General features: G+C 41.7%; 1 protein-coding gene across 1 annotated transcript; it reads left to right on the top strand.

The window, feature by feature from the left end:
- The first annotated feature begins 7,287 nt into the window (after nucleotides 1-7,287).
- Nucleotides 7,288-17,938, top strand: LOC139376338 (mitochondrial adenyl nucleotide antiporter SLC25A24-like). The gene is made up of 10 exons (XM_071118757.1): nucleotides 7,288-7,751; nucleotides 9,032-9,158; nucleotides 9,791-9,878; nucleotides 10,103-10,214; nucleotides 10,894-11,052; nucleotides 11,234-11,386; nucleotides 13,347-13,454; nucleotides 14,395-14,562; nucleotides 14,877-15,027; nucleotides 16,069-17,938. Exons 1-10 carry the CDS (start codon nucleotides 7,569-7,571, stop codon nucleotides 16,248-16,250), a joined length of 1,431 nt encoding a protein of 476 aa, XP_070974858.1. The 5' UTR covers nucleotides 7,288-7,568; the 3' UTR covers nucleotides 16,251-17,938.
- The last annotated feature ends 3,147 nt before the right edge of the window (nucleotides 17,939-21,085 follow it).

The raw sequence follows: 21,085 nt of genomic DNA, 5'->3' as shown, positions 1-21,085 counted from the left end.
TCCCGGGTACACTTCTGTAACCTTTGACAATTTCCACTGGTTGCGTGGTGCAGTATCATCTTGCAAGATGACAATGTCATTAATCCTTGCGTTTCTTCTGTCTTTATTCCATTTCTGTCAGTGTTGATTGTTCTGAGGTATGAGTACTCTCCATAACATGAGGTACTAGCGTCGGAGAAGTGATGGAGCTCATAACTCTGCACCTCCTTGAAACTTGATGGCAAGTAGCCTTGTTGGATCCTTACTTCAGACAAGTTTAGTAGACCTTGGAGCCAGAATTCCCACTGGGAACGTAGGTCATCTGGAAGGGGGTCATCCCAGTCGATTTTGTCACGACACATCCGCTGCAAGATCTGCTTCCCTGCCAGGACAAAGGGTGCCACAAACCCAAGCGGATCATATACAGAGGATACTGTAGACAACACTCCTCTTCTTGTGAGTGGGCGTTCCTTTACAACTACTCTAAACTGGAACTCGTCTGATGCGACACACCCCAGTATACCAAGCGCTCTCTCCATGTGTGGTTCACCCAGAGCCATATCCAGGTCTTTGGCACCCTCGACACATTCTTCCTTGGGAATTGTGGCTATAACTTCCTTGCTGTTAGAGATAAACTTGTGCAACCGAAGTTTGCCGATGCTGCAAAGCTCTCTTGCTTCTTTCACCAGCTGGGCCGCATCAGCTTCAGACGATACGCTCGTCAACCCATCATCAACATAAAAGTTCCTTTCTATGAACTGGATAGACTTCTCGCTGAAGCTTCCTCGTCCTTCGGCAGCAAGATGTTTGAGACCATAGTTGGCGCAACCAGGAGATGAAGCTGCGCCGAACAAGTGGACCTTCATACGATACACTGAGGGTTGAGACTCTAGATCTCCGTTCTCCCACCAAAGGAACCGTAGATAATCTTGGTCTTCTGCTTTCCCATGAAACTGGTGGAACATGCGCTCTACGTCACACATGATTGCAACTGGACCCTTACAAAAACGACAAAGGACGCCCAGCAATGTGTTTGTCAACTCTGGACCGGTAAGGAGATGGTCATTCAAGGACGTCTCTCGAAACTTAGCTGAGCAGTCAAAGACGACGCGTATCTTCTCAGGCTTTTGTGGGTGATAAACCCCATGGTGCGGGATGTACCATGCTGGATGCTTGTTAACTTCCTCTTTGGAGACCTTCTCAGCATCTCCACAAGCTATGGTCTTTTCCATGAATGCTGTGTAGTCCTTGTAGTACTGCTTGTCTCTCTTTAGCCTCCTTTCCAGGCACTTGAGATGGTGAACTGCACATGTTTTATTGTTCGGCAGGTTGGGTCTTTCTTCCTTAAACGGCAGCGGCATCTCATAATGTCCATTGTCCTTGCGTCTGATGCCCGCTTTCATTTTTGTCAGGAACCGGATATCCTCTTGAGATATGAGGTCCTCTTCTGCAGCTCTCTCGTTGAAGTCAGATTCAAGCGTCTTGATAATGTCCAGTGCTGTGATTACCTCTCTTACACGTGTTCTACAAACATAGTGTACTTGATTTGTGAGGTTGAAAGAAGATTGAAGGCTTGGCATCACCTGTCTAACGATAACCCGATGACTCACTCCAATAGCGTCGCCATAGTCGATACATGGATTTCCATAGCCGACTATGCTCCAGCCAAGATCTGTTCTCTGAGCTACAGGATTGCAAGCAATCTTGGCTTCTCTCGTGAGAAACTTCACAAACTGACTGAAGCTAGGAAAGATCTCTGTTTCTTCTAAGATGTCTGTGACCTTTCTATTCCATCTTGAAGTTAGCCAATCTGGAAGTTTAGCGAGGATCTTTTGGTTTTCATTACAGTCATTAAGCACCTCCAGGCCCTTATTCTGAGACATAGCAGCTTCACAGCTGCGAAGAAAGTCTACAAGGTCTCTAAGTTCAAGACTGTCCTTGGATCCTATCGTAGGCCATGCATTGAGCTTATCTCTGAAAGACTTGGCGATGAAGAATTTGTTTCCATACCTTTCTTCAAGAATGGTCCAAGCAGCATGGTAGGCTGATTCTGTTCCTAACATAAAGTAACTTTTGATGGCTTTCTTGGCAGGCCCACCGACATATTTTCTTAAGTAATATATCTTCTCAGTTGCTGGTATGGTCTTCCTGTCTATCAGAGTCTGAAAAGTGACCTTCCAGTCAGTGTACGAGAGTGGTTCTCCATTGAATGTTACTGGTTCTGGTATGGGGAGGCGGCTTTCACTGATTGATTCCGCTAGTAACCTGAACATGGTCTTGGTGCCATCTTCTTGTTGTGTGCTTGTCACAACATGTTGTGGTGAGAGACTGTGAATTGAGCCACTTCTGTGCATGACTTCTTTCACAGATTTGCAGTTAGAGAGTAGTTCTCTCTTCTCGTCCTCTGAGTTTTCATCTTGCTCATACACTTGCATTCGCGCCTTGGCAGCATTTAGTTTCTTGAGCACTTCTAGGCGCTCTAACTCTCTACGCTTGTCTTCTAGCGTCCTTCGTCTGGCAGCATTTTCTACCTCTAACTTGACTCGCAGCCTAGCTTCTTCTAAGCTGCGTTTCACAGCCTCAGCTTCTTGCTCAGCTGTCCTCTTCTTATCTTCATCTTCGAGTCTCTGAAGCTCTTCTAGTTGGCGTTCTTGCTTAACCATTACTTCTAAAGCTGCTTGGTTAGCAGCAACTTCCGCCGCAGCCTCTTGTCTCTTGACAGATGACACGCTTGAGTGTCTGGAGTTGACCTTTGAGTTGCTTTGAGACTGGGAAGAAGCACTTGAGGGCTGATAGTTGAGACTTGACTTATGTGAGAGTTCGGACATGCACAAGGAATTGCTGTCCTTCCAGTGCAACTCTATCTGGTTACTTTGACCATCTTTCCTGCCTTTTAAATGACACCTTACAGTCTTGATAATAGATATTGTAACTGCTTCACAAGTATCAACTCTGCGTCGTATATCGTTGTCGGGAATGTCGATTTGACGCAAATTTACATAGACAAGGTTTAGCTCTGTAGAGGTATGGCTAATCTTGTTTAAGAGGTCTTCTAGTAGGTCTTCAGAGCAACAGCCTGTCAGTGACAGTGTTGCTTCCTTTACCAGAGCTTTCCACTTCTCATAGCTGACCCTGAAACGATGTTCAAGCTGTCTCCACCTTTCGTCGCGCAGTTCTCTGCCCTTTTCAGTTAACCTGCGGACCCTCTCACCTTTTCGTGGCTCTTGTTGTGCTATCTCATTAGCAGCCTCTGTATCATCATCCACTGGCCGAAGTGACTCCACACCTGTCTGGGCCTCTTCTTGCTGTTCTGTTTGTTCTGATGAAGGCTCGAAGTTTGCGAGGTGTGGCTGCAGCTGCTCAACTTGACCCACCCCATCTCTATCACCTTTAGTGAAACTACCTCTTTCTGACATTCTAAATCAAGTCAAATCAAATCTAGGTAAGGTTAGGATAAGTGAGTAGATAATTTATACTCCAATTCACTGTAATTTAAACCTTAGTACGTGGTATAAACATGTATAATGCTTGTAACGAAGGCTTGAACAAACACCTTACCAAACAATTACACTATTAACTTACAGGTGAAAATGTAATTAATAGGTGCACACTGACCCTTAATGTTTTGTAACTATATATATATATATATTTTTAGTAAGTATCAAATAATATTTTTCCAGTAATACACATACCAGCGATACATTAAGATAGAAAGAGCAAATGCATAATACCAGAGTCTTTATGAAATAGACAACTATCTCCAGTCCTTACGAATTGTAATCTTAAAGTCTCTTATTAGCTGTTCACAAGGCTAGGACCACCTTCAAACACCTTGACTTGTACTTGCGTGTCTGACTTTCCTGTTAGTCTTGACCTTATGTTGCCTCACAATGCTTCCTTATGTGGAGATTTTCTTCTTAGTTTGCAGGTAGGTGCAAAACTCTTATCTTGCAGATGACAGGATCTACCAGGACTTGGGAATCTTGTAGACGTTTTACAGCTGGATGAGATTCTTCTTTCTCTCTTGCTCGTGAAGAGCATTGAGTTCTCACTATAGCTCCCTTCGGTAACCACAAGCACAACCGTTCCTTGATTTTAACTGGCGGCTTTATTCTGTAGTTTTAGTCAGAATTATCACCTTCCGTGAGAATTATAAAGTAAATGAAAAATACAGTTAAGCACACTCTTACAACCTTATCTTACGAGTGACTTATTAGCTTGGTATAACTCTGAAGTGCTTACATACATAACAGTTTAACCGCCGTTATAATGGGTTCAGATTAAACACATGAATAAAGGAAAAATTACCTCATTGGCTGCTTATTACAGAAGGGAGGAAATCAAACTTCACACTTATTATTCCTGCCGTGAATTCACACTTCATCCTAACATACACTCTTCAACCTTTATGAACTACACCCGATGACATGAAAACTTAGCTAACAGGATTGCCTTCCCTCCAAAAGTGTGTTGCTACGATAAGGATCCCCGTTACAACAGTATTAGCTACGTAGTTCCGCTTGTATTATCATTTCCCCCGCACAGCGGACACGTAAACAATTCAAACGAAAGACAACGACATAACCTGTAAGTCTAACTGTCAGTTACACAGCATGCTTGATGGACCCAAGTGTGTCTGGCACTTCGCTCAACAGATATGGAGCCAATGATGAGAGAAACAGAGACTTTTGCACTTTAGTTAATCAGAGTTCAGCCGTGGAGCAACAGGCCACCAGGAAGATGCCAGCATGATGAATCCAGCAAGCATCTTGGCCACAGCGCTTCAGACATGTGTCTTCCTATCGAGGATTGTGTCAGGGGTCACTGTCCAGCCGGAGGGTCAACCTGGCAGGGCATTATCAAATAAAATGTTATTGGTCACACATATTTAGCAGATGTTATTGCAGGTGTAGCGAAATGCTTGTGCACTAATATGTAACAATTAAAAACAATACACACAAATCTAAAGAATTAAGAAATATAACTTTTAACGTAAGAAAGAACACACAAAAAACAAAGTACTAAAGTGGCTTAGCAGCTAGAAGCAGAGGTTCTGTCTGTCGGCGCCATCTTACGGGTGCACTGTGCAGAAATCACTCCACCATTTTCTGGTTGCTAAAATTAGAACAGTTAGCCTAATTTCAGTTTGTGTGACAAAACAAGCACGTATAGTGTAGAGCCCTCAAACTCAACTCTGGATCTCAAAGCCAGTACCTGTCACGTTCCCTGGAATAATGAATAATGGAATAATTGCGCTGCAGCGCAATATGGTTTCCACATTTTATTTATTAGAACCGCACAAAACAACAACCCGTAACAAAGAGGTGTAACATACACTAGTCAAAACAATATCCCATGAAACACAGGTGGAAAAAATGCTACTTAAAAATGATCCCCAATTAGAGACAACGATAGCCAGCTGCCTGTAATTGGGAACCATATCAAGCACACCAACCTAGAAATATGAAAAACTAGAATACCAACATAGAAATAATAAACTAGAATACAACATAGACATACATATACTAAATCACCCCCAAGTCATGCCCTGACTTACTATACCATAGAGAAAAAATGGTTCTCTATGGCCAGGGTATGACAGTACCACTGCGTTGTTTCATTGTTCCCCCCTAATTAGGGACTGATTTAGACCTGGGACAACAGGTGTGTGCAATTAATTATCAGGTAGAAAAGAAAACCAGCAGGCTCCGGACCTCGTAGGGTAAGATTTGAATACCCCTTATTGTACCAGCTAGCCCGCTGTGAAATATATTTTCTATAACCAAAAAGATTGTATTTTCAGCTGTTTGAAGCTGGTGTACAAAACCGGCAGTAAAAGATGCTAAACGTAACAATGGGAAGCATAGAAATAGCACACATAGAACAGATTTACTGCTTCTTAAACTTGCTTTTATTGAGAATTACATATCTATAACTAAAATTTTGGGTCGCCCAAAAAGTTACATATTGCATCTTTAAGTGCCCAGCGTGAGCAGTGGAAATACCTGGAAGAAGGAAAGGGGGGCATGTTTACAGTCACCTCTCCAATTCTGTCAGACAATGATGGCTTTTTATCTAAAGCTGTGCCCTGTGGCACTAGATCTGGTTTGTGCTCCTGAATCCCAAGTGTTCGTGGAGACAGTATTCTGTCTGTGGACAGCTGTCATCATACTTGAGAAATTGGACAACCACTTCTCTGGAACCCAGTCTTCTTAAAAATAAACCAGAGAATCTTGTTTGGTTGAACAGAAACGCGTGCACACACACAGAAGCTGGCTGGCTGTGAACTGGGATTGATAATAATCTGAGAAAGATTTAGGGAGTCCCATTGCTTTAGGACTTGGTCAGGTGGTTTAAGCATGTCCAAATTGGGGCTGGCAACAGTAGATGGGCCAGGGTGTACATTCACATTTCCAGATATCATCAACAGTAATACAATCAAGACACGGCAGAGGACAGGGAGAGCTCTGCAGTGTTAATTTATGACATTTTAATTTGCATCAGATGGCAACACATAGCAAGGCTCCTACCCTCCCACGTATAGGCTACTTTCTCCCCCTAAAACTAAAACTTCAACTGAAACGAAATAATATGACAACTAAATAGAAATGTTTTTATCAAACTGAAACTAAATAAAAACGAGTAAATCAAATCTGAAAACTAACTGAAACTAAGTCAAATTTCAAATAAAAATCGAAAAGTGAAATAAAAACAAATTAAATCACAAAACTATAATAATCTTGGTAGAGATCCTGCTGAGTCTCCCTCAAAAACGAACCATATTTGGTTAGCAGAGACCCGGCCTACACTGTAGTTTCCAACCCATTTTAGCTGAGACAGGTAGAAGTTCTCTCTACAAGCCAATATGTATCCCATGTAAAGTCTAGTACAGTGTATTGCACTGTATGGAGGAAGTGGAGTACGAAGTGTTGCTGGATATGTTTGACACAGTCCCCTCCAAACTATACATATTTGGTTAGTATAGACCCTACTTAGCATTTTCCACTCCACTTTAGCTGAGGTAGAAAAGTTCTCTCTACAGCCCAATACTATTAACATTCCAGTGACAACATGGTATTTTTTCATTTTTGGTCTTTATTTTCATAAATTACTTATTGCCTTTTCTTGTTGGCACAATACTAGTGGCCAATGATTAAAAAATATCTAAACGTTTTGAATTAATTCTTCCCATTGCAGTGGTTTGAATATCGGGCTTTTTAAAAAAAGGTTTCGAAATTACCATACAAACGTGGCGTCATGATTTGTGCTGCTGGCAGAATACTGGTGCGTCCTTCCTTATACCGCGCACCCTCAATTTGACTGCAGTAATCCCGAGAAGTGCGTTTCAGGTTATTTACTGATATGCAGCAGTATTTGTAGGAGATATGAAGCTGTGTCAGATCGTCGTCTCAAATTTCGTGTACCGGTATGTACCTTGTCGACCACGAAGATAATTGCGAATTTGCGACGGATTACGACGAGCGACCCTTTTCTCAACCCGCGGTTCCGTATTGACTGAGCACTATGCATTCAACTTTCTGAAAAACATTGGGCCTTGGCTATCGGTAGCCTCTTTGCCAACAGCAACAATGTATCATGTTATAAAAGGACTTGTTCTAACAGAATCCCGATGCTGGGATCCCGATAGTGAAAGGTCATACCAAGACCTATTCGATAAACTGGACACCAACAAGGATGGGAAGGTCGATGTTGCTGAATTGAGAGCGGGCCTAACCGCAATGGGCATGTCATTCCGCAGAGGTGCAGCGCAGGTAAAAGTAGAGCCATGCGGTTTCCCGACGTGAAGGATTTGGGATTGGGACATACAGTATGTGTAGCAAATATACGCAACACAGACCTAGACATAATGCCATTCTCATTCACTTAGCCTATTGGCCCATTTGTGGGCATTTCCCTGTAAATAAAACAACCTACACTTTATATAAACTAAATACTCAACTAGCCGACTAACTAGTTTCTCCCTGTCACACGTGTCACATTCTGGAGCGATAACTCCGTAGTAACCGTGTTAGTGTCTGGTGTTATCAGGGCAGGGCTGGTTTAAAGGGGCAATCTGCGACTCAAACAACAAAGCGGGCACCCCACCACTGTTTTGGTAAACAGCTGAGGGATGAGGCTGGATAAATGTTATATAAAAAGGGGGAGGGGGACTAGATCTGTCTCCAGCCATATGTTAGTACAACATTTGATGTATTAGCCCGGTTTTGACGAAACTTGGGTGAATGCTATTGAGATGTGTCATTTACAAAATAACACTGATTGGCTCAAGGGGGGCGCTGCATCATTCTTGGAGGACGACATGTTTAGTGTTGCCTTGTTTTAACCATGTTTTGAGGCTATACAGTATTTGTTTACAATGAAATAACTCAAGTAAATCAAGCTTATGTTTTGGGTTCTGATGGGATTAGACAGTTGAACTAATCTCACGAGGTTTTTATAAGTCATTTTCTTCAAGAATCAATGAGTATGTATCATGAATTTAAAAGTACAAAAATGAATGTAGCGATCACAGATTGTCCAGTGGGACACAGGTTTCATCATCAATATGACATCTACAAATGACTCATCCCCAGTATCAGGGAATGAAAACAGATATTGATTTGTGTTGTTACTAGCACTGCTAGAGTGGAGATACCTGCCCCATTGACTTGGCCATCATCTCCAGTATCAGGGAATGAACACAGATATTGGTTTGTGTTGTTACTAGCACCACTAGAGTGGAGATACCTGCCCCATTGACTTGGCCACCATCTCCAGTCATTATGCAATATTCATTAATGTGCACAACATGCTCTTATGGTTACACAGTATCGCTATAACATTAGCCTACCATTTAATGATAGCATTGAAAAGCTATACTGTTCCTGTGTGAGTCACTATGCAACTGCATGAATTAGCGAGGCAGCCTATGTGATGCCTATGACTCGTAGTTGTGTGTGAGTAACCTTGCCAATGTACAAAGTTCTGCTTCAGCGGTTCAACTTCCAACAGTGAGGCAAATAGACTAATCCTCTCCTTTGTGTTTGTGCAGAAAATTGTATCGTCTGGTGACGAAAACAAAGATGGAGGGCTTGACTTCAATGAGTTCAACAAATACCTGAAAGAACACGAGAAGAAACTGCGCCTGACGTTCAAGAGCTTGGACAAAAACAACGATGGTAGGTTGCCACATCATATCCTTCTCCACAAGGCACGGGTGATCTGGGGGGGGATCACTGGTGACACAATGTTTAGGAAGTACAGTACTTGATGAGCAGCGAGATCACTACAGATAGACTTCAGTATTTGACATTTGTCCAGGACCCTAGGATGCCGGGAGATGCGTTCAATACCGTCCACTAAGGGGCAGCGTGAGCATGTATTACTATCTGGCTCCCAGTTTGCTAGGGCGTTGTGAATGGGGATACAGGAAGGGTCACGGTTCTGTTTTAACCTTATCCCAAACCTTAACCAGGCGAAATGTATGCCTAAACTTAATCCTCAAGTTTTTTATGATTAACCCTCAATTTGTTCTGTTTTTACAACCTTCACCTTTGACTTACTTTCACTTCACCCATAGATGTTCATCCACCCCCCTGGACTATTGTTGAAATCTGAAGTGAGACTGTGATCTTGTTGTGCTGAGACCTGTCTCTGTCAGAATGACTGCACATGATTCTCACAACAATGTAACATCACTGTTACAACAACAAGGCATGATAGAACATGCATTATACTTATGAACATATACTTGTGAACTAGAGCATGTACTTAAACAAAACCCTTGAAATGTTTCTATCATTTCCTCCAGGGCACATCGATGCCTCTGAGATCAAGCAGTCCCTTGAAGAGCTGGGCATGGACATAACCAAGGAAGAGGCCCAGACCATCCTACAAAGGTTTGTCCTCATAAGCTAAGTGTCCCTTCATTAGCTATGTCATTTCTTACAAACTATAAGCATTTTAGTCTATTCCACTTATCAACTAATCATCAAACCCTTGATGAGTTAAATTAGTGCTGGGTTGGAACAAAAATGGTCAAGTTGGCTAAAGCAGAAGTAGAATGGTAACCAGGCTAGTACTGTTACTATCTGCTCTGTGACCTCATATCCTGTTTGTGCAGCATGGACATTGATGGCACCATGATGGTTGACTGGAACGAGTGGAGGGATCACTTCCTGTTCAATCCTGCCCATAACCTGAACGAGATCATACGCTACTGGAAACACTCCTCTGTGAGTGGGTTACCCAGTCCGGAGTCCGGATTCACACCTGCACCCACACACCCCTTGAAAAACAAGATGTGTACAAGCAATATTGTGGAGAAACTCATATCTTATTGACTTTCTTTCAACAAAATGTTCATCTCCAGTGCATGGTTTATCTCCAGTGGATCATCTTACAAATTCTGTTTCTGGGAGATAGCGAGTCCCTTTTATAAACTTTTTGCTGAGACACTACATGCTAGGCTGGTGTTGCTGCAATTTCTCAAGCCACAACTGGTGAGATAGCAGGTCTGGACAAGACGTTCCTCTCTCAGCATTGTACAACTTTATCAGTCAGGCCAGTTGGTAGGGTAGGTGGTAGTGTGTGAGAATAGGCCTGTTGGTAGGGTAGGTGGTAGTGTGTGTTTCTCTACAGCAAGTTTTGTTGACCACATGTGCTACTTACAAATAGCATGCATTTGATCTTACAGGCCTGACTGATGAAGTTGCAACAGTATAAAAGGCTGCAGTGCACGGGGGCTATTGATGGGGGCTATTGATCGGGGATATGGATCACCACTGCACAAGTTTTCAAATATTTTTCCCGATGTATGCTTGAGTGCACAATGCTATGATAAACGTTCAAAACTCTTGGTGGTGGTTGATGGGCATAAGGACAATATAACGTCATTCTTCTTTCACTCACTAGGTGCTGGACATAGGTGAGAGCATTGCCATCCCTGATGAGTTCACAGAGGAGGAGAAAACCTCTGGTGGCTGGTGGAAACAGCTGGCGGCCGGGGCGATGGCTGGGGCGGTCTCTCGCACAGGCACCGCCCCCCTGGACAGGGTGAAGGTCTTCATGCAGGTTGAGTACTGGAAGGGTTGTTACTAAAGAGGATGGGAATACAATGCTTTATAACTACAGGTATGATTTAACCACAACCCTTGTTCCTAACTTCATACCTTGTGAAAAAAGACTACAGTACAACGAATGCAAACATTTCATCAAAATGGTGTATTCTCCAACCCCTGTGGTTGTGTTTCAGGTCCACTCCTCCAAGTCCAACCGGGTCACCCTGCTGGGAGGATTCAAGCAGATGATTAAGGAAGGGGGCGTGGCCTCATTATGGCGAGGGAACGGGGTCAACGTGTTAAAAATAGCCCCTGAGACTGCTATCAAGTTCATGGCCTACGAACAGGTTGGACACCGTTTCTTCTGTTTTTAGTTTGATGGACGGAGGGGGACAAGCAGGAGGAGAGAGAGAGACCTATAGAGGAAGTTACAGCGAGATATTTAGAACAGGAAGTAAATAGTACAATGATGGCGGGAATAGGAAATGGGACAGAGAGGGGAAGACAGACAGGGAAAATGAACACCTACAGTATGTGAGAATGCTGTTCATTGACTACAGCGCAGCGGTCAACAGCACAGTGCCTTCCAAGCTCATCACTAAACTATGGACCCTCAAGAGTAGGTTAAAGTACCTGGGTTTGGCACTGAAATTCAAGTACTGGTATACCTTGAAAAACAGACATTTTCTCAAGTTGACACTTGAAAGTACTTGAATTAAAATGAGGGGAGAACAGATAATGATCAAATATGTTTATGAAAAATTATAGAAAAATGTATTGGTTTTGCAAACTATTTTCCAGGCAGACTACCAAATTTGATTTCCTCTCGTGTTTCGTGCTGTGGTTGCCAGGCGAGCTTGCTCATTCCACCCACACTGCCACTCAGCCAGGCAGGTACAGATCTGACTGATTAGGCGTGGCCAAACGTGACATCGATAGCTAAAATTCCCAGGGCGCCCGCGATATTCCACTTTATCAAGCGGCAGCTGTGGTCCTGCTGTTCTGGTGGCCGTTTACGTGCTGTTTTCCTCATACAGCCCTCCCGCCCTTCTAAAGTAGGCATGTCCCAGAACACTGCTCATCACTACTCAAATGACAAAATCATCAGTACTGACTTACCACTCATGTATATAGTGAAACAGTGTATTATTGAGTAGAACTTGTAAGGTAGTGATGAATATTATGTTTATTTTCTTTTCATGAGGTTGTGGTGCTATACTGCCATCTGGTGGCGATTAGTAACAATTGCATAATATTAACTATTAAAAATGGATGTTCCTTGAAAATAAATATTAGTACTTGAAAGTCCTCGAATTTGACTTGTTATTGTCTGTATGAACCCTTCCTGACGGGCCGGCCCTGGTGGTGAGGGTAGGCAACAACACATCCGCCGCGCTGACCCTCAACACGGGCCCCGCAATGGTGTGTGCTTCGTCTCCTCCTGTACTCCCTGTTCGCGCACCACTCCAACACCACAATTTAAGTTTGCAGACGACATGAAGGTGGTAGGCCTGATCACTGACAACGATGAGACAGCCTACAGGGAGGTCAGAGACCTGTCAGCAAGACAAAAGAGCTGATCGTGGACTACAGGAAACGGAGGGCCGAGCACACCCCCATCCACATCGATGAGGCTGTAGTGGGGCAGGTCGGGAGCTTCAAGTTCCTCGGTGTCCACATCATTAACGAGTATCATGGTCCATACACACACATTCCAACACAGTCATGAAGAGGGCACAACAATGCCTCTTCCCCCTCAGGAGGCTGAAAATATTTGTCCTGGGCCCTCAGATCCTCAACAAATTATACAGCTGCACCATTGAGAGCATCCTGACTGGTATGGTAACTGCTCGGCCACCAACCGCAAGAAACAGCAGAGGGTAGTGCGTATGGCCCAGTACATCACCGGGGCCAGGCTCACTGCCATCAAGGACCTCTATACCAGGTGGTGTCAGAGGAAGGCCCTTAAAATGTTCAAAGACTCCAGCCACCGATGCACCAAATCTGGAACCAACAGGACCCTGAACAGTTTCTACACCCGAGCCATAAGACTGCTACATAGTTAACCAACCTGGACTATCCACATTTGTCTTTTTTGCACTCACTCTTTTGACTCATCACATATGCTGCTGTTACTGTTACTGTTACGGTCTTTCCTGTTGCCTAGTCACTTTATCCCTACATGTATGTACATATCTACCTTTCACTGCTAGTCTACGGCTGTTGTTTACAGAGGGAGAAAGAGAGTGGTTCTAATAGTATCTCTGTGTTATCCTCATGGTGTATCTCAACTCTCTCCCCCATCAGTATAAGAAGCTGCTGACACCAGAGGGAGGGAAGGTCCAGACCCACCAGAGGTTCATGGCTGGCTCTCTGGCAGGAGCCACCGCCCAGTCATCCATCTACCCCATGGAGGTGAGAGGACCACCCACTGTTACCGAGGGTCTCCGTCACTGTCAGATCCATGGAATTCATTTGATCAAGTAGCAATCCCATAGTACAGCAACATGAATCAGTCAACTGCATTCACGTTAGCAGGTGGTATACAATTCATTTAACATAAGAAACTCTTTATCTCAGGAAGAAATATGTCCCTGAAAATATATTTCTCGGGTACATTTTGAACCTAAAAGTTTCAACTTAAACGTTAGTGTAACCGAACATACAAACGTTTCATGGGAACGTTGCAGGAACATTTCTGTGTAACAGTTGTCAGGACGTCACCCGATGGTCCCAAAGAATCGTCGTTTTCTTCCATTACACGTCACACCTTGTTACTTTTGCCGAGTCAATCAAGGCCCTGATTGGTGAACCACTGATCCATTCACAGCTCTTTGTTTTTGGCAAGGGAAACTCACACACAGTGCTTTTAACATAGTGTTTTCAACTTTCATACTGTATTTGACACACGTTGACATGATTACATTGTGCATTTTCATTCATACAGTCATTATTATGCAGTGTGCAAAGCTGTCATCAAGGCAAAGGGTGGGCTATTTGAAGAATCTCAAATATAAAATCTACTTTGATTAGTTTAACACTTTGTTTGGTTACTTACTACATTATGTTATTTAATAGTTTTGATGTCTTCACTATTATTCTACAATGTAGAAAATAGTCAGTTAAGAAAAACCCTTGAATGAGTAAAACTTTTGATCGGTAGTGTATTTTAATGTAATTATTTGGCAAACACCCTGAACTGATCAAATAAAAATCAGTTTCTCATTGAAAGATTACAATCTGTAGGATCAGCACACATTATGACAGCATTCCCACTACCTCTCATAAACTATCAGTACTTATTAATTCTGTATAGCTGAGCATCATCTCTCCATTGTCTTCTTTCTCCTTTTAGGTGATGAAGACCAGACTGACTCTGGGGAAAACTGGCCAGTATAATGGAATGTTTGACTGTGCCAAGAAGATTCTGAGGAAAGAGGGCATCAAAGCCTTCTATAAAGGCTACACTCCCAACATGATAGGCATCATTCCCTATGCTGGCATCGACCTAGCTGTTTACGAGGTATGCAGGCTGACGATTTCTATCATAGAGTCAATGCTGTTTCTCATTCCACATTGTAGTACTGCAATGATTTACAGTTCACTGACGTTCATTACTGAAAACGGAGAATTCCATAATGTTGGACGTTTTTCAGGACTCAAGATTGAATCCACTGAATTGTGTTCATCGAACGGTTGTGTTATTCTAAATGAGAGAAGGCTGACCACGTTAATGTGACCACTGTCTGAACACCGATTCTCTTTGGCGCCAGTCACATCCCCTAAATGATGATACTTCCCTTGTCCCTTACCCCACTCTCTCTTTGTGCACCCTACAGCCTGAAGAATGCATGGTTGTCCCGCTATGCCAAAGACACAGCCAACCCTGGCATCTTGGTGCTGTTGGGCTGTGGCACCATCTCCAGCACCTGTGGCCAGCTGGCCAGTTACCCCCTCGCCCTGCTTCGCACACGCATGCAGGCACAAGGTAGTAAATACATCTGCAACTAGATGAGATATTCTTTATTTATTGAAGCCGAAAAACATTCCAAATTATCTCTCCAGCAGCACAGAAAGAAATCTTTGACGAATGGAACCAGCTGCTACAGACAGTGTATGTCCTGATATGTAGGCTGCTACAGACAGTGTATGTCCTGATATGTAGGCTGCTACAGACAGTGTATGTCCTGATATGTAGGCTGCTACAGACAGTGTATGTCCTGATATGTAGGCTGCTACAGACAGTGTATGTCCTGATATGTAGGCTGCTACAGACAGTGTATGTCCTGATATGTAGGCTGCTACAGACAGTGTATGTCCTGATATGTAGGCTGCTACAGACAGTGTATGTCCTGATATGTAGGCTGCTACAGACAGTGTATGTCCTGATATGTAGGCTGCTACAGACAGTGTATGTCCTGATATGTAGGCTGCTACTGATTTGTCCTGATATGTAGGCTGCTACAGACAGTGTATGTCCTGATATGTAGGCTGCTACTGATTTGTCCTGATATGTAGGCTGCTACAGACAGTGTATGTCCTGATATGTAGGCTGCTACAGACAGTGTTGTCCTGATATGTAGGCTGCTACTGATTTGTCCTGATATGTAGGCTGCTACAGACAGTGTTTGTCCTGATATGTAGGCTGCTACAGACAGTGTTTGTCCTGATATGTAGGCTGCTACAGACAGTGTTTGTCCTGATATGTAGGCTGCTACAGACAGTGTTTGTCCTGATATGTAGGCTGCTACAGACAGTGTTTGTCCTGATATGTAGGCTGCTACTGATTTGTCCTGATATGTAGGCTGCTACTGATTTGTCCTGATATGTAGGCTGCTACTGATTTGTCCTGATGTGTAGGCTGCTACTGATTTGTCCTGATATGTAGGCTGCTACTGATTTGTCCTGATATGTAGGCTGCTACTGATTTGTCCTGATATGTAGGCTGCTACTGATTTGTCCTGATATGTAGGCTGTGTAACCTTTTCTTTCCTTCTGCATCCTTTTGTTCATTTACTGTCTCTCTCAGCAACTCTGGAAGCGTCGGACAAGTCCACCATGACTGGACTGATGAAGGGGATCATGGCTAACGAGGGTTTCTTTGGACTGTACCGGGGTATCCTGCCCAACTTCATGAAAGTGATTCCTGCTGTGAGCCTCAGCTATGTGGTCTATGAGTACATGAAGACCGGCCTGGGGATCTCCAAATGATGCAGGGACAGTCAGACAGGATGTTAAGTCTTTAGGTCTTTTTGGACAGTTTAGTTGGAACTTAGTGATCCGCACAGACTTTTATGATCTCACGTGGACAACCAAACGTTGCCATCTTGTGATCACTCTGTGTACTGGGCCTTACGAGGAGAACCATGAAATCAAGGTTGGGTCTGAGATAGGCCATAGCAGTAGACTCTCCAAAAATGATGCTCTCCTCTTTAACTCCAGGTGAAATTCCAATATGGTGCAATATACCCGTTAAGAACTGCATTATGGACCTTAAAACATAGAGTACGAGGTATCGATGTCTTCAGGTGAACACTGTGAACGAGGTTCAAGAGCTTTGTCCAAACTATTTTTGTTCCACTGTAATATTAGACGCTCCATGCGCACATTTTAGAGAATCCCACACTACTACAGTTTGCTATAGAATTCTGTGGTAAATTGTAGTCTGGGTACCAGTCAATTTAGCTAACGTTCCACTACCTGTACTCCGTGTCATAAGATATATTTAAAGAATGAAGAAAGACCCGTCTCTTTGGCATATGACATGGAGTAGGCTACAAGGAGTGGAATGTTAGCTAAATAGACTGGTACCCATCATCAACGAGCACTCGGGGTTGAGTATGATTGTCCTCCTGGTGGGTCCTGCTTGTGGGTCTTCAGATGGCTCAAGAGGCCGATCCGGGAGCCACATATTTTGATGCGGTATGGGCCAGGGTGAGTGGTGGTGGCGGGTGGGCGTTCTTGATGGGAAGTCTCTCCTTTTGAAGTTGCCGCTTGTCCTCTGCGGCACGGCAGAGATTTTCTTTGTACCATGCAACTTCGTCATGGACAGCTTTTCTCCATGTCGACCTGTCGAGGAGTGGAATGTTAGCCAAAAAGGCTGGTACCCAGGCTAAGTAAACTGTAGTATACTGTAGAATACTATACTACACACGGTAGTATCCCTCGATCAGGGGTATTACTTAATATATAATTTGGTAGTATACTGCAGAATACTATACTACACAGTGTGGTATTCCTCATTCATGTGTAGTACTTACTGTAGAATTTTGTAGTGAATTCTGTAGAAATATATTATAATATTTGAATAACTATAGTATATTAGTAATATATGCATAAAGCACTATAGTAAATAGTACAGTCATGTCCACAGAACACTGCAGTACATACTATAGTTTTTTAACTATAGTAATACTACAGTATTTATAAGTGTGCCTTACCCTCAGTTCAATATCATATGTTTCTATCTTATTTGGTTGGTTCTATTTATTTGTACAGGTTAGTGTCATTTACAACTGCTGTTTTAATGCAATGTTTTCACGTGTTTTAACAGATGATTTACAAACATGTCTTTTTTTACTTGTACTTTTCTTGAAAGACAATGCCTACCTTGTTGTTGACCATTAAGCTGAATCTCAAGCAAAAATATTCATAGTTACAAAAGCTTGCATGCAAATATTGTCTATGAATCATTACTGGAGCTGAGGGGGAAGTCTTAAAAAATGCTGCCTCTTTTTTTGCTAAGCTTGACTGAAATTTAAGTAGGTTGTCTACTGTCAATACTGGTTTCCAATTCAGAATCACTTCAGGATCCCCCTACACACACACTCCATATGCATGCCATGCACCCACTAAATATTTTTACTACTTGAGGCCAATGGTTGTTATGTTGCATCAATGTCTTACGACATGAAGGTCTTATGTCTTAATTATGTTTGAATATGTAATAGGTCTACTATGCCTGAATCAATTGACATTGTGAGAGTTGTATGAATGTCCTCACAAAGCTTAGACTGAAAGAAAAGCAATGCATGTGTTATGGGTCGAAACAAATGTTTACAGATGGTTGTCCACGTAGAAATAAAAATTCACAATGGAATGTTTTCAATAGAATGTAAATGAATAGTGCACACCCAGTGCAAAGCCAACTCCAAATTGTCAATGCTGTGTGCATGTCGCATCTAGAGGTCTTGCAGTGCACGTTTGTGAATGCTTATTCCGCGAATGATTTAATTGATCTGTGTCAATCAACTCTAGATCATCGTCATCCCTGTGCGGACATCCAAAAACCTATCCAATCAATTTACCGTGTACCTTTAAATATATATATATATATATATATATTATTCATAATACAAAAATCAACAACTAACAACTTACTCAAACATGTCAAACAAAACAAAACACGGGTATTAACAAGAAAATACTCAAACATACAAAAAATATCAATAAAATAATAAAAATAACTATTCTAGTGCAATTGTATTCACCCTTAGAAAATGTCATGATTAAGGAAGCTGGTATTCACTAGGGATAATGTCTTAAGAGAATTCAATCAAAAACATGTGTAATTTTGGTATAGAATTCTGGAATTTGTGTTTGTTTATAAAGTATTTGGCAACAAGAATTTAAAAAAATTCAATCATTTCAATGGTCGGTAGCAGCCTACCATGGTCTTGTTATCATTGCAATAGTAACATATTATATCCTTCATGTCAAAAACATGGGTAGTGTTCATAATGGTAAAAAAGTATTCTGCAAGGTTTTCACAGAATTCGGACACACATTTACATTCAAAGAACGAGTCAGATTCTCACCTTTTTCACAGAAAACGCAGGTAATAGCCACAAATTTGGACAACATAATTTACATGGATATATCTTGTGTATAATTTTAAAGTGCACTTCCTTAAATTTGTTTGGTATACAATAACCAAGCTTTTTCTAGACAATGTCAGGAATAAGCACGTTCCATAAAGATGTTCCTCTCGTGTAAGTTGGTTTTGTGAATGAAGAATTTGTCTTATATATTTATTACAACTAGATTTCTCAAGTAAGCCCACACCTTCCAATCTCAGTTCTGGATAAGCTCTGTAATCATTCCCAAAGCTAAGATGACTTTTCATTAGTGTAGTTAAACCACTGGGAATGGCTTTGATCACAGAAATAAACTCTGAAAGGTATTGGAAATTCATTCAATGTTATAAATTCTTCATATGTAAGAATATTACCTCTGATGTCAAAAACATCAAGAACAAAGTCAATATTCCTCTCATGCCAGCTGGGGTAGAACAATGACTTATTCCTTACAGTTATGTCTGAATTATTCCACAAAAGAGCTTTACGTGGGGAAAAATTGTTCAGGAAACATTTTCCAGGCCATTAAAGCTTGTTGGTGAAACCTAGCCAATTTAGTGGTTAATCATTCAGGAATATAATTACATTTCAGTAAAAATGTAACTTATTAAACACATTATTTGGAATGAAATACCATATTGAATCAGTACTAATCAAACATATTTTCAACCAGTTTTCAACCAAATCCAACCAACACTTCCAGACCGCCTTCAGCTCTTTTATTAGAGAGGACTGACTCTTTTAGTTTGTGAGACTTATTTTTCCAGATGAAGTCAAGAAAGGTCTTGTTGATCTCTTTACAACTAGAGGGACTTACAAATAACGATAATGAGGGGTACACGAAACGAGACAGTCTGACTAAGTGCTTTTTTTTGACAGATGTATTCCTAAATATTTATTAACAGTCCTTTACAGAAATGTTTTCTATTTCTTTATCATCAGTCATATAAACATAAGATTTCACATTTAGAAACGTTCAGTTTTAATCCTGATGCAGTGATAGCATTAAGGGCATGGGCGACCTGGTCTTTGTTTCTTAAAAAAAGAGTATCAGCCAGTTGGGAAATTTAGATTTCTTTGTTTAAAATGGCTAAGCCATACAGATTTGCATTATTCAGAATATCTAGAGAAAGAAGTTCCACAACCAAAATGAATACAAATGGCATCCCTGTTGTACACTTCTGTTGATACGGAATCTTTTGATGTATTAATGTTTAGTAACACATAACTCTTTTATATTGTTGTAAAACATGCGAATGACTTCGATAACATTTTCACCGAAGCCAACAAGTTTACCGATTGAAGCAAATCGATGTTGATGTCGTAATCGATCGAACGCGATGAACTAACAAATGTTTTTGAAATTAAACACAATATAGATTTAAACAGTGCCACAAAAACGTTTATTCATAGATAACTGTTCGCTATAGAGCTCAGCGTACTACTGAATATGGTAAATTGTTGTTCATCATGTTTACTGAGCTTTCAAGAATGTACTATATTTGTAATCTGTCTCTCGCTATTTGTATAGGAGAAACCCTGGGTGAAAGAATTGAAATGGGTACTAGAGGATTTGAAGGATGACCCTAAGAAAGCTATCTATCGACCAAGCAGCAGGACCGAAGTTAAGAAAATTGTAAGACCTTTCTAAATGCGCCATCAACCATAATATGGAGGAAATTAACTATACATTTAACACATAAGGATAATCACTTCACCCCTACCTATATCCTATATGTACAAATTACCTCGACTAACCTGTACCCCAGTACACTGACTCGGTACCGGTACCGTTTGCTCCCTGTATATAGCCTCATTAGTGTTATTTTATTGTGTTACATTTAATTATTTTTTACTGGAGTTTATTTGGTAAATATTTTCCAAACTCTTCTTGAACTGCACTATTGGTGTAAAGGGCTTGTCAGCATTTCACGGTAAGGTCTACTTGTTGTATTCTGCATTTCACGGTAAGGTCTACTTGTTGTATTCTGCATTTCACGGTAAGGTCTACTTGTTGTATTCTGCATTTCACGGTAAGGTCTACTTGTTGTATTCTGCATTTCACGGTAAGGTCTACTTGTTGTATTCTGCATTTCACGGTAAGGTCTACTTGTTGTATTCTGCATTTCACGGTAAGTTCTACTTGTTGTATTCTGCATTTCACGGTAAGGTCTACTTGTTGTATTCTGC

This window comes from Oncorhynchus clarkii, chromosome 20 (assembly GCF_045791955.1).
Source record: "Oncorhynchus clarkii lewisi isolate Uvic-CL-2024 chromosome 20, UVic_Ocla_1.0, whole genome shotgun sequence".
NCBI classification, from domain to species: Eukaryota; Metazoa; Chordata; class Actinopteri; order Salmoniformes; family Salmonidae; genus Oncorhynchus; species Oncorhynchus clarkii.
This window is presented reverse-complemented; position numbering and strand designations above follow the sequence as displayed.